The sequence below is a fragment of the Gorilla gorilla genome, chromosome 8, assembly GCF_029281585.2.
Source record: "Gorilla gorilla gorilla isolate KB3781 chromosome 8, NHGRI_mGorGor1-v2.1_pri, whole genome shotgun sequence".
Taxonomy (NCBI): domain Eukaryota; kingdom Metazoa; phylum Chordata; class Mammalia; order Primates; family Hominidae; genus Gorilla; species Gorilla gorilla.
In genome coordinates, this window is record NC_073232.2 from 109,109,035 (window position 1) to 109,126,220 (window position 17,186).

The following is a 17,186-nucleotide window of genomic DNA, read 5'->3' on the forward strand; positions in this document are numbered from 1 at the left end:
AAGAGAGAAACTCTGAAAGTTATTTATTTATTGAAACAGGGTCTTGCTTTGTTGCCCAGGCTGGAGTGCAGTGGCATGATATCAGCTCACTGCAACCTCTGCTTCCCGGCTTCAAGTGATTTTCCTGCTTCAGCCTCCAAAGAAGCTGGGATTGCAGGTGCACCCCATACCCAGCTAATTTTTTTTTGTATTTTTGGTAGAGACAGTGTTTCACCATGTTGTCCAGGCTGGTCTCGAACTCCTGACCTCAAGTGATCCTCCTGGCTTGGTCTCCCAAAGTGCTGAAATTACAGGCGTGAGCCACCACACCCGGCCTGAAAGTCTTTTATTAAGCAAAACAAGCCACTACATGAGTAGTTTCTCAAAAAGACCAAAAGCCGTGTGACCAAGTGACATGGCTTCCTTTCTGTCTGGCTAGGTCTTGTCTCTGACTTAGGTCTCATTTCCCTGAAATAGCACTGGAAGCAAAAAATAGTGTGATGGTTAAAGAGCCGGCTTTAAGTAACTTGCCCAAAGTCACACAAGTTATAGATCTGGATTCGAACCCAGGCAGTCTGGCTCCCTGGGTTCCAATCCAGATCTATAACCTGTGTGACTTTAGGCAAGTTACTTAACCTCTCTGTGCTCTGTTATAAAATGGGGATACACGATTGGGTTGTTGCGAAGAATAAACAACATAATCTTTGAAACGTGCTTCAAAAAGCATCTCTTGCTTGTTGGAATTTATTTGAAGTTGACTATGTTTTTTTAAAAAAGCCTCCCATTAGGACATGCTTTTTTTAGAAGGCCCCAATCATTTCATCCTCCCATTTGTCAATGATCATTTCTATGTTGCAAGCCATCTTTAATCAGACACCAGGTAGTAGTTGATCTAATGCTGACAAGCCAAGTCCTACTCCCCTTCCCTGACATTCCTTTTCTGCCATTGTGAGAACTATAGAACATGGCTCAGAGAAGGTTGTTTTCAAAGGCTGAGGTCATTGCTATCATTCCTTCATACTCTCACAGATTAACTCCAAACTGCAGAAGCATCTTGGTTTCCCATCATCCTGCAGACTGGGCAAACAGGAGCTTAGGAAGGCCTAATCAGAGAACAGATGCTCATTTCATGCTAAGAATGTGCTAGCACTGTACGGGAATAGTTTCATTTCATTTTCACGCAAACCCCATCTTGCAGACTATTATTATCCTCTTTTTCACATGAGGAAATTAATGACCAGAAAAATTAATTTGTCAAGGTCACACAGCCACTGAAAAATGGAGCCAGAATTCCAACCCAGCTGTCTTCAGACCCTATTAACTGCCATGTTATATTACTTGCCCCTCCCTAGAATGTAAAAGAGTTTATAGCTAAGGCCCTCTTTAACAGTAGCCCAAAGCAACAGAGGTCAGAAATTCTGTCTTATCTATCTATGTCCTCGGTGCCCGGGACACCGCCTGCCATGTGATAGGAACTCAGAATGTCCAACTGCTTAACTGTGCACGGAACATGTCATGTAGAGTTAAGTGAATCCTCCAGTTGCAGAGTCTATTTTCTACTTGTAAGACTATTTATTTATTTACTTATTATTTATTTATTTATCAAGATGGAGTCTCAGCTCTGTCGCCCAGGCTGGAGTGCAGTGGCACGATCTCAGCTCACTGCCACATCCACTTCCTGGGTTCAACGGATTCTCCTGCCTCAGCCTCTTGAGTAGCTGGGATTACAGGTGCCCACCACCATGCCTAGCTAATTTTTGTATTTTTAGTGGAGACGGGGTTTCACCATGTTGGCCAGGCTGGTCTTGAACTCCTGACCTCAAGTGATCTGCCCACCTCAGCCTCCCAAAGTGCAGAGATTACAGGCGTGAGCCACCGCGCCAAGCCAATTTTCTACTTATAAGACAATTTAGAGGGGTTTAGAGTCACAGAGATCTTAGTTAGAATTTGGTAGCTATGTGATCTTGACAAATGTATTTAACTCATCTGAGTCTTGTGTCCCTAACTTGGAAAATGTGGTAAATATATACTCATAGCATTATTATTTGGATGGAATGAAACAATGATAAACATATAATAGGTGCTCAATGAATATTAGCTGTTACTATTGCCTCCCTATCCTTTCTTCCAAATAGGTCTTTATGATAGGTCAACCATGAGTTAGTTCCCAACTCAAAATAAGTGAAGCAGAAATTGGAACTCATAGTAGTAAAACTAGCATTAAATTGGAAATTGGGAAACTTGTCTCCTGGCTTTTGTTGCCCTTTCTCTACCCAGCAACTATGTAATCTTGGTCAAGTCACCTTACTTGTCTGGGCTTCCAATTTCATATCTTAAGTTACAGAATTGATCTCTGAAGCCTCTAGGATTCTCTGAATCCATATGTCTGGGACTAAGAGATTATGTCGAGGAATTATTACCCTTGGCTTGATTGTTTTTTAAACAAATTAACTTGGGGTGGTTGGAAAACACATTGATTATTTACTCATCTTAGAGTTACACGTTGTTCATTTATTTGAAACTGAAACGTATTTCCTCCAAACATCGTAGAAACTTGGTTAAAGGCTGCAAAAGACTCACACCCACCACCTAGCGGCGAAAAAAGGAAGTTTCAGGTGATACAAGATGTCCTGCCATCACACCTGAAGGATGGTTGTCCACAGCCATTTTTTTAAATCTCGTATTAGTCCTCTTCCTTCAACACTCAGGACAGTATTATGTACCCAGAAACTCAATACTTCCTGGCGTCTTCATTTGACAATACTCTTAAGCCAATGAAATACTGTGGGACGTTTGCGAATTTTATAAAGATCAATGTTTTAAGATTGGCGGGGTGGGCTGGGAGTGGTGGGGGGGGAAGGCGCCTTCCTACCCTTGCATTTGCATCTCAAGCCACCCGTACCCGAGGCCCACCCAGTCCATCTGTTCATTGGTAGATACACCATTCCGCCATTCCGCCAGGGGCTGGTGCAGAGAACCACGACCACCACCTTTGAAAAGACCTAAATCAATACTCCAATGGGATCCTGATGTCAAGTATTTAACGACTTTGCTTTACCTACTACAGTAATTAAAATTAAGTCTTCAAACTTAAATTTAAATTTCTAAAAGCAGGAATGCACTGTCCTTAATCTTAGACACCAAAGGTGGGAGAAAGAGGCCAGAACCCTAGGGTACTAGGCCTACTGGTATAGGGCGATCTCTTCTGCTTTTTTCTTTCCACCCCATTTCTTTTCCCTTTCTCCTTTCGTTTCCCATCTTCTCTCTTCTCGTTCTCTTCGAAGTAACGGTGACAAAATTAAGGTGATTCAATTATTCCAAGAGGCTTGCTCATATAAAATATTTCTCTTCAAGCCCTTTCCTGAAATCCCAAATTAAAGCATTTCCAATAGTCTCTGCTTTAAGTATTCCTAGTTAAGTCTACTTTTGGAAATATTAAATATTCTCACTTTGGCACAATATTCCAAAATTCCTTGAGAAGTTCGCCTACGATCAGTCTTGCTAGTAGAAACCTTTTTTTGTTTAATTTAAAACGCTCGATTTCCACTTTTTACTAGGTTTCCCAATGTTGGCGATGTCTCCCGAAGACTTAATAACGTGTATCCACTTCACCTTTGAAAATCTTAGTGGTCAGTGCATCCACCGGCATCCGGGAATTTACCCTTATTTCTGCTTCTTAAACAGGCTCTGGGGAGGAGCAGTTTCGACGGAGAAGTTCATAGCAGCAGTTATTACGGAACTTGCAACAGTTGGTGCCGGGCGATAGGCAGGTTGGAAGTGATAAATGGGGCTGGCGTAAAAAACAAAAAGCCCCGGGGAGGGCGGGGGCAGCCGTGGCCTTGGGGGACAGTGCGAAGGCAGCGCGGGGTCGGCGGGACTGAGTTCCGGCTGTGAGAAGGCGCCGTCCCGGGCGGCCAGAGGCGGCGGTAGCCGCGGAGAAGGACGGCGGGATCGCAGCCCGGCGGGCGGCGCGCGGGGCGGGCGAGCCGGCCCAGGCCGCCCCCGGGCCACGCCGGGGCCACGGTGAGGTGAGGCCGGCCCTGCCCCCGCACCGCCCCCGGCGGGAGGCGCGACGCCCGGGCCGCGGGTGCGTGCGCGGCCCCGGGCGACGCGGCTGGGCGTGCGCGGGGCCGCGGCGGAGGCTGGGCCGGGCGGGCGGCAGAAGATGGCGAGGGTGTGTAGGCGGCAGCAATGCTCCGTTGAGAGACGCGGCTTTCGGCAAGAACTGGATTCGTGGCGCCACAAGCTCATTCACTGTGTAGGTGAGACCCTCCGCCGACCGCCGCCGCCCCTCCGGCCGCCCCGCCGCCGGTCGCCCCAGACCACGGAGGAAGCTGGGGAAGTGGCAATTGCTGCTCCGGCCCGCCCGCCCTCTTTGGCTCGAGCGTCCCCCCTTCCCCCACCCCCCGGAGTGCGAGCGCGCGCGACCTCCAGGCGGGCTCCCCCGCTCGGCCGAGCGCGCGCCGGCCCCTCCCCTCCGCGCGCCTCCCCGGCGCTGGCTCTCGGCGGGAGCGCGGGTTCCTCCTCCTCCCGCTCTCCATCCCTGCCCGCTCGCTCCCTTCCTTCCCCGCTCCCGCCCCTGCTCCCGCTCCGGGCCCGGCACCCCGGCGCCGCCGCTGGCTTATTGTGGCGACTCGCCTCGCGGCGCTGCCGCTGTACTGGGGGTGGCGCGAGGGGCGCGGGCGTGCTCGGCCCCCACCCGCGCTGTGGCCACCGCCGTCCTCCTCCTGAGCCACCCCTCCCCCACGCGCGGGGCGCGCCCCCAGCTCTGCGTGCACGCGCGACGGGCTGCGGCGGGCGCCCGGCGCTCGGGCGTGTGCGAAGCGTGAGGTGGAGATGGGGGCGGAGGGAGCCGGAGCTGTCACAGTCCCCGGGTGCGCCTGACCGAGCCAAGTGGGGTGTCATGGCCGCGGGGGGCAGCGGCTGCACTTCCTCAGCGGGCGGCGGCGGCCGGGGAGTTAATCCTCGACGCACGGGTCGGTGTGTGCGTATTTGTGTTCGGTGTCGTGCTGCGGGGAGGAGGGGGTGGGACCGGGTCCGACCGAGGAGCCCCGGCGGGGGTCGCTCTCGTCTCCTCCCGGGGATTGGCCGGAGCCGCAGCCTCGCCCGAATGCCCCGTCCGCCCCCCGCCTCCCGGACCTTGGGCCGCCCTCGGGTGGCTTTTTCCCTGCGGGCCGGAGGGAGCGCGGACGGGGGCGCCCCGGGAGGGGCCGGGCGGCCGAGCTGCGCCTCTCACACTGTGTGTTTTGTCTGTTTTTCTCTCCCAAGGTCCCGTTTCCCTCTGTGCGGCGGCCGGCGGGACCATAAGGGCTTAACTCATATATTTAACCCCCCTCCAAAAAGTAAGTGGCCCGTGTGGTGTCTCCGCTCCGCCCGCCGCCCCCTAGCCCCAGTCCATCCTTGTGTCTGACTCTCCTGTCCTCCAGCATTGTTACTTCCCCGTCTTTGCTTCGGTGCTGCTGGTGTGTGGGGAGATGCCCTCTCGTCGTCCGCTGTCCCCCACGCCCAGTCCTCGGGGAGGCCCAGAATTCCAGCCCCTTCTCCCCCAGGGGAATATTCTTGGGAACCAGGTCTTCCCCCGCAGAATCTAGGAGAGTCTATCCGTTCGCTTGGGCCCCTCATCCCCTCCTTCCCGACAGGGTTTCGTTGGAAGGAATTATGCAAATCCTGCTTTCTGGTGTCCATTCAGCGGCAATTTCATGCGGTGAGAAGTTCTCTTTGTTGTGCGAGGGGGAGAACAGACACTGATTTAATAGACATATCTGTTGGGGGGAAGGGTGGAGGGGGTGTGGAGAGGCTCAGTTTGGAAGAATTACAGCACTTGGTTAGCTCAGTGTCTTTGTGTTTGAGCCTTCTGGCTTGACAGGAGGGTCTGCCCTTTACAATGTCCCACAAGGGATGTTTTCGATAATAGATTAAAAAGCAAAATTGAAACTTTAAACAAGTGAAAAATCAGGTAACCTTTACTTAAAGAATATACGCCTTTCAATTTCTACAGGGTTTCATTACGAAAATGTATAGCGTGAGTTTCGTTAAGGATTTAGACTGTAACACCGAAATTAATATAGGCAACAATGCTGTAAGGTATCTGATATCAGTTTGGTTGTCCAAAGGTTAAAAGTGCATTTTCAAACATATGCTTGTGCAAATAATAAAGGCATGAGTCAGTTTTTTGGTATAATTCGTCTTATGGATATATTTTAAAATTCCCCTCCTGCCAATCCAAGACCAGTGCTGCCCTCCAGGAAACAAACAGCCTTTTGCCTATCAGTTAGTTATCCTGTACTCTGCTCTATCTCTGCTTGTTTTATTCTTTCAAAGTATTATGCATGTACTAAAATGTTACGTCGGTTTAAGTACTTTTTGAATTACTTGTTATTTCGGACTATCATAGAAGAGAGCATATAGCAGGTTTTGAGAAGCATGAAATTAATGCGTTTTCAGAATTGTGGGTTAGTATCAAATGCTGGAATTGTTTTGGAGAATTTTTAGTTCTTGTATGTTTTACATTTGTTAGTGATTGGTTTTTTCAGCAGGGCTTTTTAGTCTTTAAAAGATTTTAAAATTTATAATGTAGTCCTGTCCTGTAGATTTTCTAAGTTCCATGTAGCTTTAATTTAGATGGTTTTAATTAGTGTATCTTATTCTAATTCTCTTTGCATTTAATCCTGGGCTCCTGCCTCAGGACCCCATTTTTTCAGTCATTGCTAGTTAGTGGTTAGTTACTGCTGCTTGACAAGGTGTGTTTTTGTTTTTGTTGTTGTTGTTTTTTCTTTTTTGAGACGGAGTTTCGCTCTTTTGCCCGGGCTGGAGTGCAGTGGCGCCATCTCGGCTCACTGCAACCTCCGCCTCCCAAGTTCAAGCGGTTCTTCTGCGTCAGCCTCCCGAGTAGCTGGGACTACAGGCGTGCGCCATCACGCCCAGCTAATTTTTGTATTTTTAGTAGAGACGGGGTTTCACCATATTGGCCAGGCTGGTCTCGAACTCCTGACCTCATGATCCGCCCGCCTCGGCTTCCCAAAGTGCTGAGATTTACAGGCGTGAGAGCCACTGCCCCTGGCCGTGTTTTTGGTTTTTAAAATTATGACTGATAAATTATTTCTGTAAATATCTGAATGAAATATCAAAATTTTGATTCACTTTTTGAAGGCAAATTTTAATCTGGTGATCCATTTCTTAAAGCATACTTTTAACTCCAAATTTCCACTTTAAAGGTAGTAAAGTTCAGAAGATTATAGAGTCCAGAGTGCAGAGCAATATTTTAATCTAAGCAGTAACATATATTCATAGTCTCCCAACTAAAATCAGTGGGGCCTCATATTTTCTCTTTTATTATATGTAATTTTGTTTTTTAAGAGGAGAGTTCCAAGTAAATTAATTGTAGTGTTAAGAACTTTCTATATTTAAAAGGACTGGCAGTGATCCTTATGCAATTCAAAAGGTAACTTGTTTACTTCCAGATGTAATAATTCCTTTTTTAGTGGGATTGGTTCTAAACAGTCAACCTGTTTGTTTCTCTTGACTGATTATCTTAATACTTTAGGGTCATTTGGTTTCTGGAAGGTATTTAATTTACAGCAGTTTGGATTAAAAATTAATTCTCATTTCTAAAATCGAATTCTCCCTTCTATTAGTACTTTTTTGGAGGGTGTGGGGGCAGGTGGTGGTGGTGATGTTGGTGATTAAATGATTAGGTTCAGTTGAATTGGAGTTAGTCCTGGGTTCAGACAGTGATTATGATCAAGATGGATGATATTTGGTTACCAGGTGATATTAAGGAGTCCTCTGAGACTAGGATGATCAGTTTAGATTCCAGGAAGATCTAGGCTCTCTCTGCGCCTGATATGATGTAACCTTTTGCTTTCCTGCACCTTGCCCTTGCTGTATTTTCAAGAAGCTCTTCCTAATGTGGGGAAAGTTGTGGTGATTTCAGCTTAGCTCTAGCTTGGCTAAAAATAGGACAGCAGATGAGTCTCTTTGACTTTCAGAAAGTTATTTCAGATTGCCCTAATTTCCTCAAATGTTCTTGTAGCTGGAGCAATTCTAGGAAGTATTTGAACAATGCCATTTTTTAGTCTTATGGTGCTACACAGGGGGGCCTGGAATTTCTTACATAGTGAGAATTGGTTATTTGATGCCACTTTTATTTTTATTTAGAATTTTTTTTAGAGACAGGGTTTGGCTATGTTGTCCAGGCTGGTCTCAAACTCCTCCTGTCTCAGCCTCCCAAAGTCACTTGCCTGATAGAACTTGCCACTTCATAGTACCTGCCTGATCACTTAGCTGTTTGTATTGATGCTGTTTTTAGGATGAAGGGTAGTTAGGTGTTTACTTCATTTAAATAAGCATCTGTTTTTTACCAGGCACTGTGGGCAAACAAAGTGTGGGAAAGTTGCCTCAACCTTCAGGAACTTTTAAACCTTAGAGAAAATGTAATGTAATCAATCAGTTATTGTACAAGGCATAGTGTGTCATATGATGGTGCAAGCAAATGCTAGGGGTGTTTAGAAGTGATATCTCTCCCGAGTTGATGGACGATTTCATGAAGAAGGTGGTGGATTTTTGCTTCGTTCTGATGGAAAAGGCATTCCATTCATGAGAAATGGCATGAGCAAAAGTGGAGAAGGACAGCAATGACTTGTCAATTTAAACTGCAGTTCATGATTAGTGTAAGGGATATAGACATGATAGGTTTGCAAAGGTAGGTTGTAGGATTTTCTAATGCAGGTTAGAAAGTGGAGACTTTTTGTTAGGCAACTTGCAGTTTGCAACACGTTTCTTTCCTTAGCTCAGGGGAGGAATGTTACCTTTAGTTAAGGATTTCATTGTGGAACTCTACAAAAATGACAGATTCTTTTTTTTTTTTTTTTTTTTTTGAGACGGAGTCTCACTCTGTCGCCTAGGCTGGAGTGCAGTGGCACCATCTCAGCTCACTGCAAGCTCCGCCTCCTGGGTTCAAGCCATTCTCCTGCCTCAGCCTCCGAGTAGCTGGGACTACAGGTGTCCGCCACCACGCTTGGCTAATTTTTTGTCTTTTTAGTAGAGACAGGGTTTCACCGTGTTAGCCAGGATGGTCTTGATCTCCTGACCTCGTGATCTGCCGGCCTTGGCCTCCCAAAGTGCTGGGTTTACAGGCATGAGCCACTGCATCACTCTATGCCCAGGCTGGAGTGCAGTGGCGTGATCTTGGCTCACTGCAACCTCCACCTCCCAGGTTTAAGAAATTCTGTGCCTCAGCCTCCCAAATAGCTGGCATTACAGGCTTGTGCCACCACGCCCAGCTAATTTTTTTGTATTTTTAGTAGAGATGAGGTTTCAGCATCTTGGCCAGGCTGGTCTTGAACTCCTGACCTCGTGATCCACCACCTCGGCCTCCCAAAGTGCTGGGATTACAGGCGTGAGCCACCGTGCCCGGCCGACAGATTCTTTTTTAAACCACCTTTACAGGGACAATATTATCATCCACAAGAGTATTATCTTCTAAGCAAGCTCATTTGGAGGTTATGCCTTCCATTGCTGTTACAGAGCTATTTTTGGAATACCTTTAGTATTGACAGATTATCATCCTTGGAAGTTGGAGTTGGTATTTGGAAAGAGTCAAAAAGTATTTGCTGTGAAATGTGGCAATTAAAGGTATATATTAAATAATGGGATTGGCTTTCTTCCCTGGCTTGCAGTCTAGCTCGGAAAGCTCAGCAGAGGGGCTTGATTTGTTTCGATGTGCCTCTGAACTCTCTTGATTCATATTTCCTGTAAGTCTGTCCATCTGTTGTGTGGAATCTCAGTTTGTGATATTGGATAGATGCAAATAAGCAAAGCTGTTACTTTTCATAGTTTCAAATGAAAAACTCAATATCACTACTGTATAAATTATTTTCTAGTCTATCTGTGTTTATTTTTAAATTCCTTTTACTATTCTATACACTTGCACATTGCTCTGGGGATAAAAATCCAATATAAACCATTAGCTCATTTTATTGACCATTCTTGTATTCAGCAAGTATCCCAAGTACAGTGGTCCATACCTTGAATTTTTTTTCACTTTTTAAGTGAGATATAATTCACATACCATAACAACTTAGTGGGTTTCAGTTATTTCAAATACAAGGTTGTACATATATCATCACTGTCTAATTCCAGAACATTTTATTTTTATTTTTTTTCAGCAGTGGGGTCCTGCCATGTTGCCCAGGCTGGTCTTGAACTCCTGGGCTCAAGTGATCCTCCTGCCTCAGTCTCCCAAAGTCCTGGGATTACAGGTGTGCGCCACCACACCCACCCTCAAAACATTTTTATTTCCTAAAAAAGAAACCCCACATCCATAGGCAGTTCCACATTCCATTCTTCCTATGATCCAGCTCTTGGCAGCTACTATAATTTGTTTTCTGTTTCTGTGGATTTGTCTGTTCTGGACATAGCGTGTAATTGGAGTCATACAATATATGGCTTTTTGTGCCTGGCTTCTTTCACTTAGCATAATGTTTTTAAGATTCATTCATGTTGTAGCATTATCCGCACTTTGTTTCTTTTATGGCTAAATAACACTGCATTGTGTGGACATACCACATTTTGCTTATCCGTTAATCAGTTGATGGATATTTGGGTTGTTTCCACTTCGGGGCTATTATGGATGATGCTTCTCTGAATATTTGTGTACAAGTTTTTGTGTGGACATTTGTTTTTAGTTCTCTTGAGTATGTACCTAGGATGGAATTACTGGGTCATGTGGTAACAAACAATTTCGTAGGAACTGCCAAATTGTTTCCTAAAGTGGCTACGGTGTTTTACATTCCCATCAGTACTGTATGACAGTTCCATTTATCCACATCCACTCCAACACTTCTCATTGTCTGTTTTGATTATATAATAGCTATTTTAGTGGGTATGAAGTCGTATTTCAAAAAAACAAGAAATAAATACAAAAAAATAAGACAAGTTATATTTCATTGTGGTTTTGATTTGCATTTTCCTAGCAATGTGTTAAGCATCTTTTCATGTGCTTGTTGGCCATTTGCATACCTTTGGAGATATATTTATTCAGATCCCTTGCCCATTTTTAAAATTGGGTTATTATTTATTGTTGAATTGTAAGAATTGTGTATATATTCTGGATATATTTACAGTGTATGCTTTGCAAATATTTTTTCTCATACTCCCCATTTAAGAACAAATACAGATCAATACATGACCAGATACACTGTAACAAAAGCTAAACTGCAGGATACCTTATGAAGAGAATAAGGAGCATAGTAATAGAATGAAATAGAATTCTCAAGAAAAGCCGGGTGCGGTGTCTCACGCCTGTAATCCCAGCACTATGGGAGACTGAGGCGGGCGGATCACCTGAGGTCGGGAGTTCGAGACCAGCCCGACCAACATGGAGAAACCCCGGCTCTACTAAAAATACAAAAAAAAATTAGCCGGGCATGATGGCGCATGCCTGTAATCTCAGCTACTCGGGAGGCTGAGGCAGGAGAATCGCTTGATTCTGGGAGGTGGAGGTTGTGGTGAGCCAAGATTGTGCCATTGCACTCCAGCCTGGGCAACGAGAGGGAAACTCAGTCTCAAAAAACAAACAAAAAGAATTCTCAAGAAAAGCTTTCTTTGTTTCTTTTTTTCTTTTTTTTTTGAAATGAAGTCTCACTCTGTCGCCCAGGCTGGAGTGCAGTGGTGCAGTCTTGGCTCGACTTGCTGCAAACTCTGCTTCCTGGGTTCAAGTGGTTCTCCTGCTTCAGCTTCGCAAGTAGCTGAGATTACAGGCACACACCAACATGCCCGGCTAATTTTTGTATTTTTAGTAGAGACGGGATTTCACCATGTTGGCCGGGCTGGTCTCGAATTCCTGACCTCAGGTGATCCGCCTGCCTCGGCCTCCCAAAGGGCTGGGATTACAGGCGTGAGCAACCGCTCCCGGACAAGAAAAGCTTTCTTAAACATCCTTTCTATGAGTTATTACAATTGTTAGTTATTTGATGGGGTTATGTAATGGCACGGATTTACCTTGCTATCCAGGTTTAAATTTCTGTGTCTTTATGGTGAGGGTTCAAATATCAAGTTCAGGTAATGTGGTACACCATATTATTTAAATCTATTTTATGCCTGAATTTTGGATAGTGAATGGCAAGAGTTTGGATAGAGAAGGACACCTTTGCTCTATATTGCCCTGACACAAATGTTTTGAATGAATCTGTTCCATTTCTGAGTTTAGTGAGAATTTGGGTAGTGAGAGGAATCTCACTAGCAGTATTTTTGAAATTTAAGATTACATTTTTTTGTTTGCATTTTATAAAACCCAGCCATCTGACAAGTTATACAATTTATTTTTTCTTTCTTTTTTTTTTTTTTTTTTGAGACGAAGTCTGGCTCTGTTGCCCAGGCTGGATTGCAGTGGCGTGATCATGGCTTATTGCAACCTCTGTCTTCCAGGTTCAAGTAAATCTCCTGCCTCAGCCTCCCTAGTTGCTGGTATTACAGGTGGGCGGCACCATACCCAGCTAATTTTTTTGTAGTTTTAGGAAAGACAGGGTTTCACCCTTTTGGCCAGGCTGGTCTCAAACTCCTGACATTCCGCCTCCCTTGGCCTCCCAGAGTGCTGGGATTACAGGTGTGAGCCACCACCCCTGGTTTGTTTTGTTTCCTGGTGCTAAGTTAAATATACTGTTTTTAAAGTGTTTGTTTGAATTTCCTTGACTCTTGGTTTCTCTGATTTTTGAATTGGTTAGGTTTGGTCTGTTACAAAGTGTCAGGTATAATGATGTCTTAAGGATGAAACTAAGTATCTTATGGGGTAGATGGTCGAATTTAAGAATCTTTTGCTTAATGGATTGTGAGGGTCAAGTTAGGAAAGCTGTGTAGTAATGATTGGCATCTTCTAATGATTTTTGGTCTTTTTATTCCTTTGTTTCATGTTTTAATCTACTTTTTGATAAAGAGAGTTGTAGATTCTTTTAGCATATCACTTAATCATTTTTCTGAATTCATTATTGTGCAAGCCAGTGAATTTTACTTAGTAAAAACTAGTATTTGTTGTGTCTTTACTATAATGAAGTTCTTATAATTCAGGGTAATAGAAGGATCCTGTCGTGTGTAATGTGCATTTGTTAGTATAAGAGCAGGATAAGTCAGGGTTTGCTAAAAGAAAAAAAAATGATGGCTGTAACTAGGGTTTAGACTAACATTTCAAATTTGGCATTGGGAGACTAGAAATTAATATGCTTCAGACATGTCTATTTTAAAATTTCCTCTCTATATATTTTTTAAAATTTAGATTAAAGAAAAATAGAGATGGGGTCTGGGATTACAGGCATGAGCCACTGCTCCTGGTCTAGACCTGTCTAAAGGAACTTTTCTTTAGACTTTAAATGTTTTCTAGAGCTTAAAGACAAAAAATAAATTTTACTCAGTTGTGCCTTACAATTGTATTAAAAACTATTATAACAATACCATTTGAAGTAAAGCAGCGTTTGTTATAACTTCTGAATCATTGAAAATTAGTCCATCACAGGCCAGGTGGCTCACGCCTGTAATTCCAGCACACTGGAAGGCTGAGGCAGGCAAGTCGCTTGAGCCCAGGAGTTGGAGACAAGCCTGGGCAACACGGTGAAACCTTGTCTCCACACAAAATACAAAAATTAGCTTTAGCTGTGTGGTTTTGTGTACCTGTAGTCCCAGCTACTCGGAAGGCTGAGGTGGGAGGATCGCTTGAGCCCAGGAGGTCGAGGATGCAGTGAGTCATGATTGCATCACTGCACTCTAGCCTGAGGGACAGAGTGAGACCCTGTCTCAGGAAAAAAGAGAAGTTCATCACAGTTGTTTACAGAGCTTGAAGGGGATTACTTAGAAACATATAGTTGTCTCACAAGAATTTTTTAAATGTGCAATAATCTAGATGAATAATTAACTCTTTAAAATAACATAGAAAGCAGAAAGTATCTGAAAATGTATTAATGGTATCACCATCTTATATATCTGCATGACACATTTAATACTTTCTAGAAAACTTACACTTTTTTTTTTTTTTTTTTTTTTTTGAGACAGTCTTGCTGTGTCGGCCAGGCTGGAGTGCAGTGGCACAATCTCGGCCCACTGCAACCTCCATCTCCCAGGCTGAAGCAATTATCTTGCCTTAGCCTCCCGAGTAGCTGGGATTAGAGGTGTGTGCCACCATGCCCGGCTAATTTTTGTATTTTTAGTAGAGACGGGGTTTCACCATGTTGGCCAGGCTGGTCTCGAACTCCTGACCTCAAGTGATCTGCCCACCTTGGCCTCCCAAAGTGTTGGGATTACAGACATGAGCCACCGCACCTGGCCAAGACTTTCTTTTTGGATTAGAAGATGTTGTGAACACCAGTATTATTTCCCATGATAATTGCTATTATTGGAAAGCCTGTTGTTTTAAAAAATAAATAAATAATAAAAAAATGTAGAGATGAGGTCTCATTATGCTGCCCAGGCTGGTCTCGAGCTCCTGGACTCAAGCAGTCCTCCCACCTCAACCTCCCAAAGTGCTGGGATTACAGGCATGAGCCACTCCACCCGGCCAGAGCATTATTATTTTTACTCATAATACTAGATAGTCTGTGACTGTTGTTTTTGATCTCATGATTAGCTTATTTTTCATAAAATCTGAGTCATTTTATCATTATCAAAAAATGATTATTGTGTATAGTTCTCTTAGTAGGTGATTTTTTAGAGTTTTGCAGAAGGTAAAAGCATGCTTTACCTTTCCTAAACTCACAGTATAAAGGGAAAGAGAGGCCAGGCACAGTGGCTCATGCCTGTAATCCCAGCACTTTGGGAGGCCGAGGCGGGTGGATCACGAGGTCAAGAGATCGAGACCATCCTGGCCAACATGGTGAAACCCCCATCTTTACTAAAAATACAAAAATTAGCTGGGTGTGGTGGCATGCACCTGTAGTCCCAGCTGCTTGGGAGGCTGAGGTAGGAGAATCGCTTGAACCCGGGAGGTGGAGGTTGCAGTGAGCCGAGATTGCGCCTCTGCACTCCAGCCTGGTGACAGATCAAGGCTCGATCTCAAAATACATACATACATACATACATACATACATACATAAATAGGAAAGAGAAACTAAAGGGATCTATAGAATGTATCCTACTTGATAAAAGAGAATTCCACATGTGAAAATGTGAATTTACCACAAAGACATCTGTTTCACTTTACAACATAATTCATATCTGATTTAATATAGTAACAGGCTCCTCTGGTACATTTAGAATGATCAGTTGATACAAAAATTTTCTTAAAAGCTTGCTTTCTTTTCTTTTCTTTTCTTTTTTTTTTTTTTTGAGACTGAGTCTGGCTCCGTCGCCCAGGCTGGAGTGCAGTGGTGTGATCTCGGCTCACTGCATCCTTTGCCTCCCGGGTTCAAGTGATTCTCCTGCCTCAGCCTTCCGAGTAGCCGGGATTACAGGCATATGCCACCACAGCCCCTAGTTCTTGTTTTTTTTGTAGAGAGGGGTTTCACCATGTTGGCCAGGCTGGTCTTGAACTCCTGACTGTGAGTGATCCACCCACCTTGGCCCCCCAAATTTCTGGGATTACAGGTGTGAGCCATCATGGCCCACCCCTAGTTTATACAAATTTTTGAAATAAGTATACATTGTATGTAGAGGAAGCAAATGTTGAATTTGTTAAATTGAGTCATGCACAGATTCAGTTTGATGATCTCTTGTTTTTCACGTTTTTTTATTGTTGCCATTGCATGGATATTTGTGAACTTTTACCTGGCTACTCCTCTTCCTTCCAGTCAATGCAAGCATGTTTTCTTTGTTTTTTTGGACACAAGGTCTGGTTCTGTCTCCCTGGCTGGAATGCAGCGGCATGATCATAGCTCACTGTAAACTCAAACTCCTGGGGTCAAAGTGATCCTCCTGCCTCACCCCCTGGAGTATCTGGGACTACAGCATGTTTCATCATGCCTGGCTAGTTTTTGTTTTGTTTTGTTTTTGGTAGAGATGAGGTCTTGCTATGTAGCCCAGGCTTGTCTCGATCCCCTGGCCTCAAGTGGTCCTCCTGCCTCAGCCTCCCAAAGTGCTGGGATTATCGGCATAAGTGTCTTTGGCCCAATGCAAGCGTATTTTCTAGGTTGTTTGTAGGTATTTACCCTTATATCTACCCACTGGATATTATCCTGTTTTCTTTTACCTTTTTTTCCATTTTTTAGATTCAGTATTTACCAAAGCTAGAAAGGATGCCGTAACTTGTTTTCTTGTCCAGCCATATCATTTAAAGGGAAAGGAATTTAAAATAAATCTTTTAGTTTGGAAAACTTCAAACATACAGAAAAGTAGAATAGTATGGTGAACAAACACCCAGCTACATCAACTAATGGCTATTCTTGTTTCATCCCTAACTGAATTATTTTGGAGCAAATTCCAGACACCATATTTAGTATTGAATCTTGGTTGTATCCTTTTGTATGGCACCATCTTCCTTTTCCCACCTCGCATCCCGATCAAGTGGTTCATAAGTTTAAAGAAATAAATAAGACATTTAAATATGGAGAAGTTTTTGCTTCTGTTTTGTTTACTTGTAATGTTTCTTAAAAGCTACCATATATTGAGCATTTACTGTGTGACAGACAAGAGACCTTTGATGTTGTTAACATCTGTTTTACAGGTGGGGAAACATTTAGGGAGATTACAGATTTGATTCGTAATCACTCAGCTAAAATGTGGTAGACCTGGGATTGGAAATCAAAATTTTATGCTCTTTAACCTACCTACCTTCCCACCCTCCCTCCCTCCCTTCCCCCCCTTCCCTCCCTCCCTTCCTTCTCCCCCTCCCTCCCCTCCCGTCCCCCCCCACACCCCAAGACAGGGTGTCACTGTGTCACCCAGGCTTGGAGTGCAGTGGCATGATCCTAACTCACTGCAGCCTCTGACTCCTGGACTCAACTGATCCTCCTGCCTTAGCCTCCCTAGTAGCTGGGACTATGGGTACACTCCATGGTGCCTGGCTAATATTTTTATTTTTTGTGAAGACGGGGTCTTGCTTTGTTACCCAGTTTTCTTCAATCTTCAGCATTATGCATATGCCCTTCTTTTAGAATTTCCATTAAGTTTCCTGTCTTTGTTTCTCATTACTGATTGCTTATGTGCTTTATGTTACATTAAGGTATTTTGGTTTCTCTACCCATAATCTTACCATAAACAGGAGTTTATTCTATTCATTTTCTGTTCTCTGG

General features: G+C 44.2%; 1 protein-coding gene across 13 annotated transcripts in view; it reads left to right on the plus strand.

The window, feature by feature from the left end:
- The first annotated feature begins 4,081 nt into the window (after positions 1–4,081).
- LCOR (ligand dependent nuclear receptor corepressor) overlaps positions 4,082–17,186 on the plus strand; it is a 164,679-nt gene continuing 151,574 nt past the window's right edge. For 2 of the 13 annotated variants that reach the window (XM_055352617.2, XM_055352621.2), the window contains exon 1: positions 5,328–5,683. In XM_055352617.2, the coding sequence (XP_055208592.1) occupies positions 5,638–5,683 (46 nt within the window). In that variant the 5' untranslated portion in view covers positions 5,328–5,637. The other 11 variants (XM_031015374.3, XM_055352622.2, XM_031015373.3 and 8 more) reach the window with 11 other exon arrangements.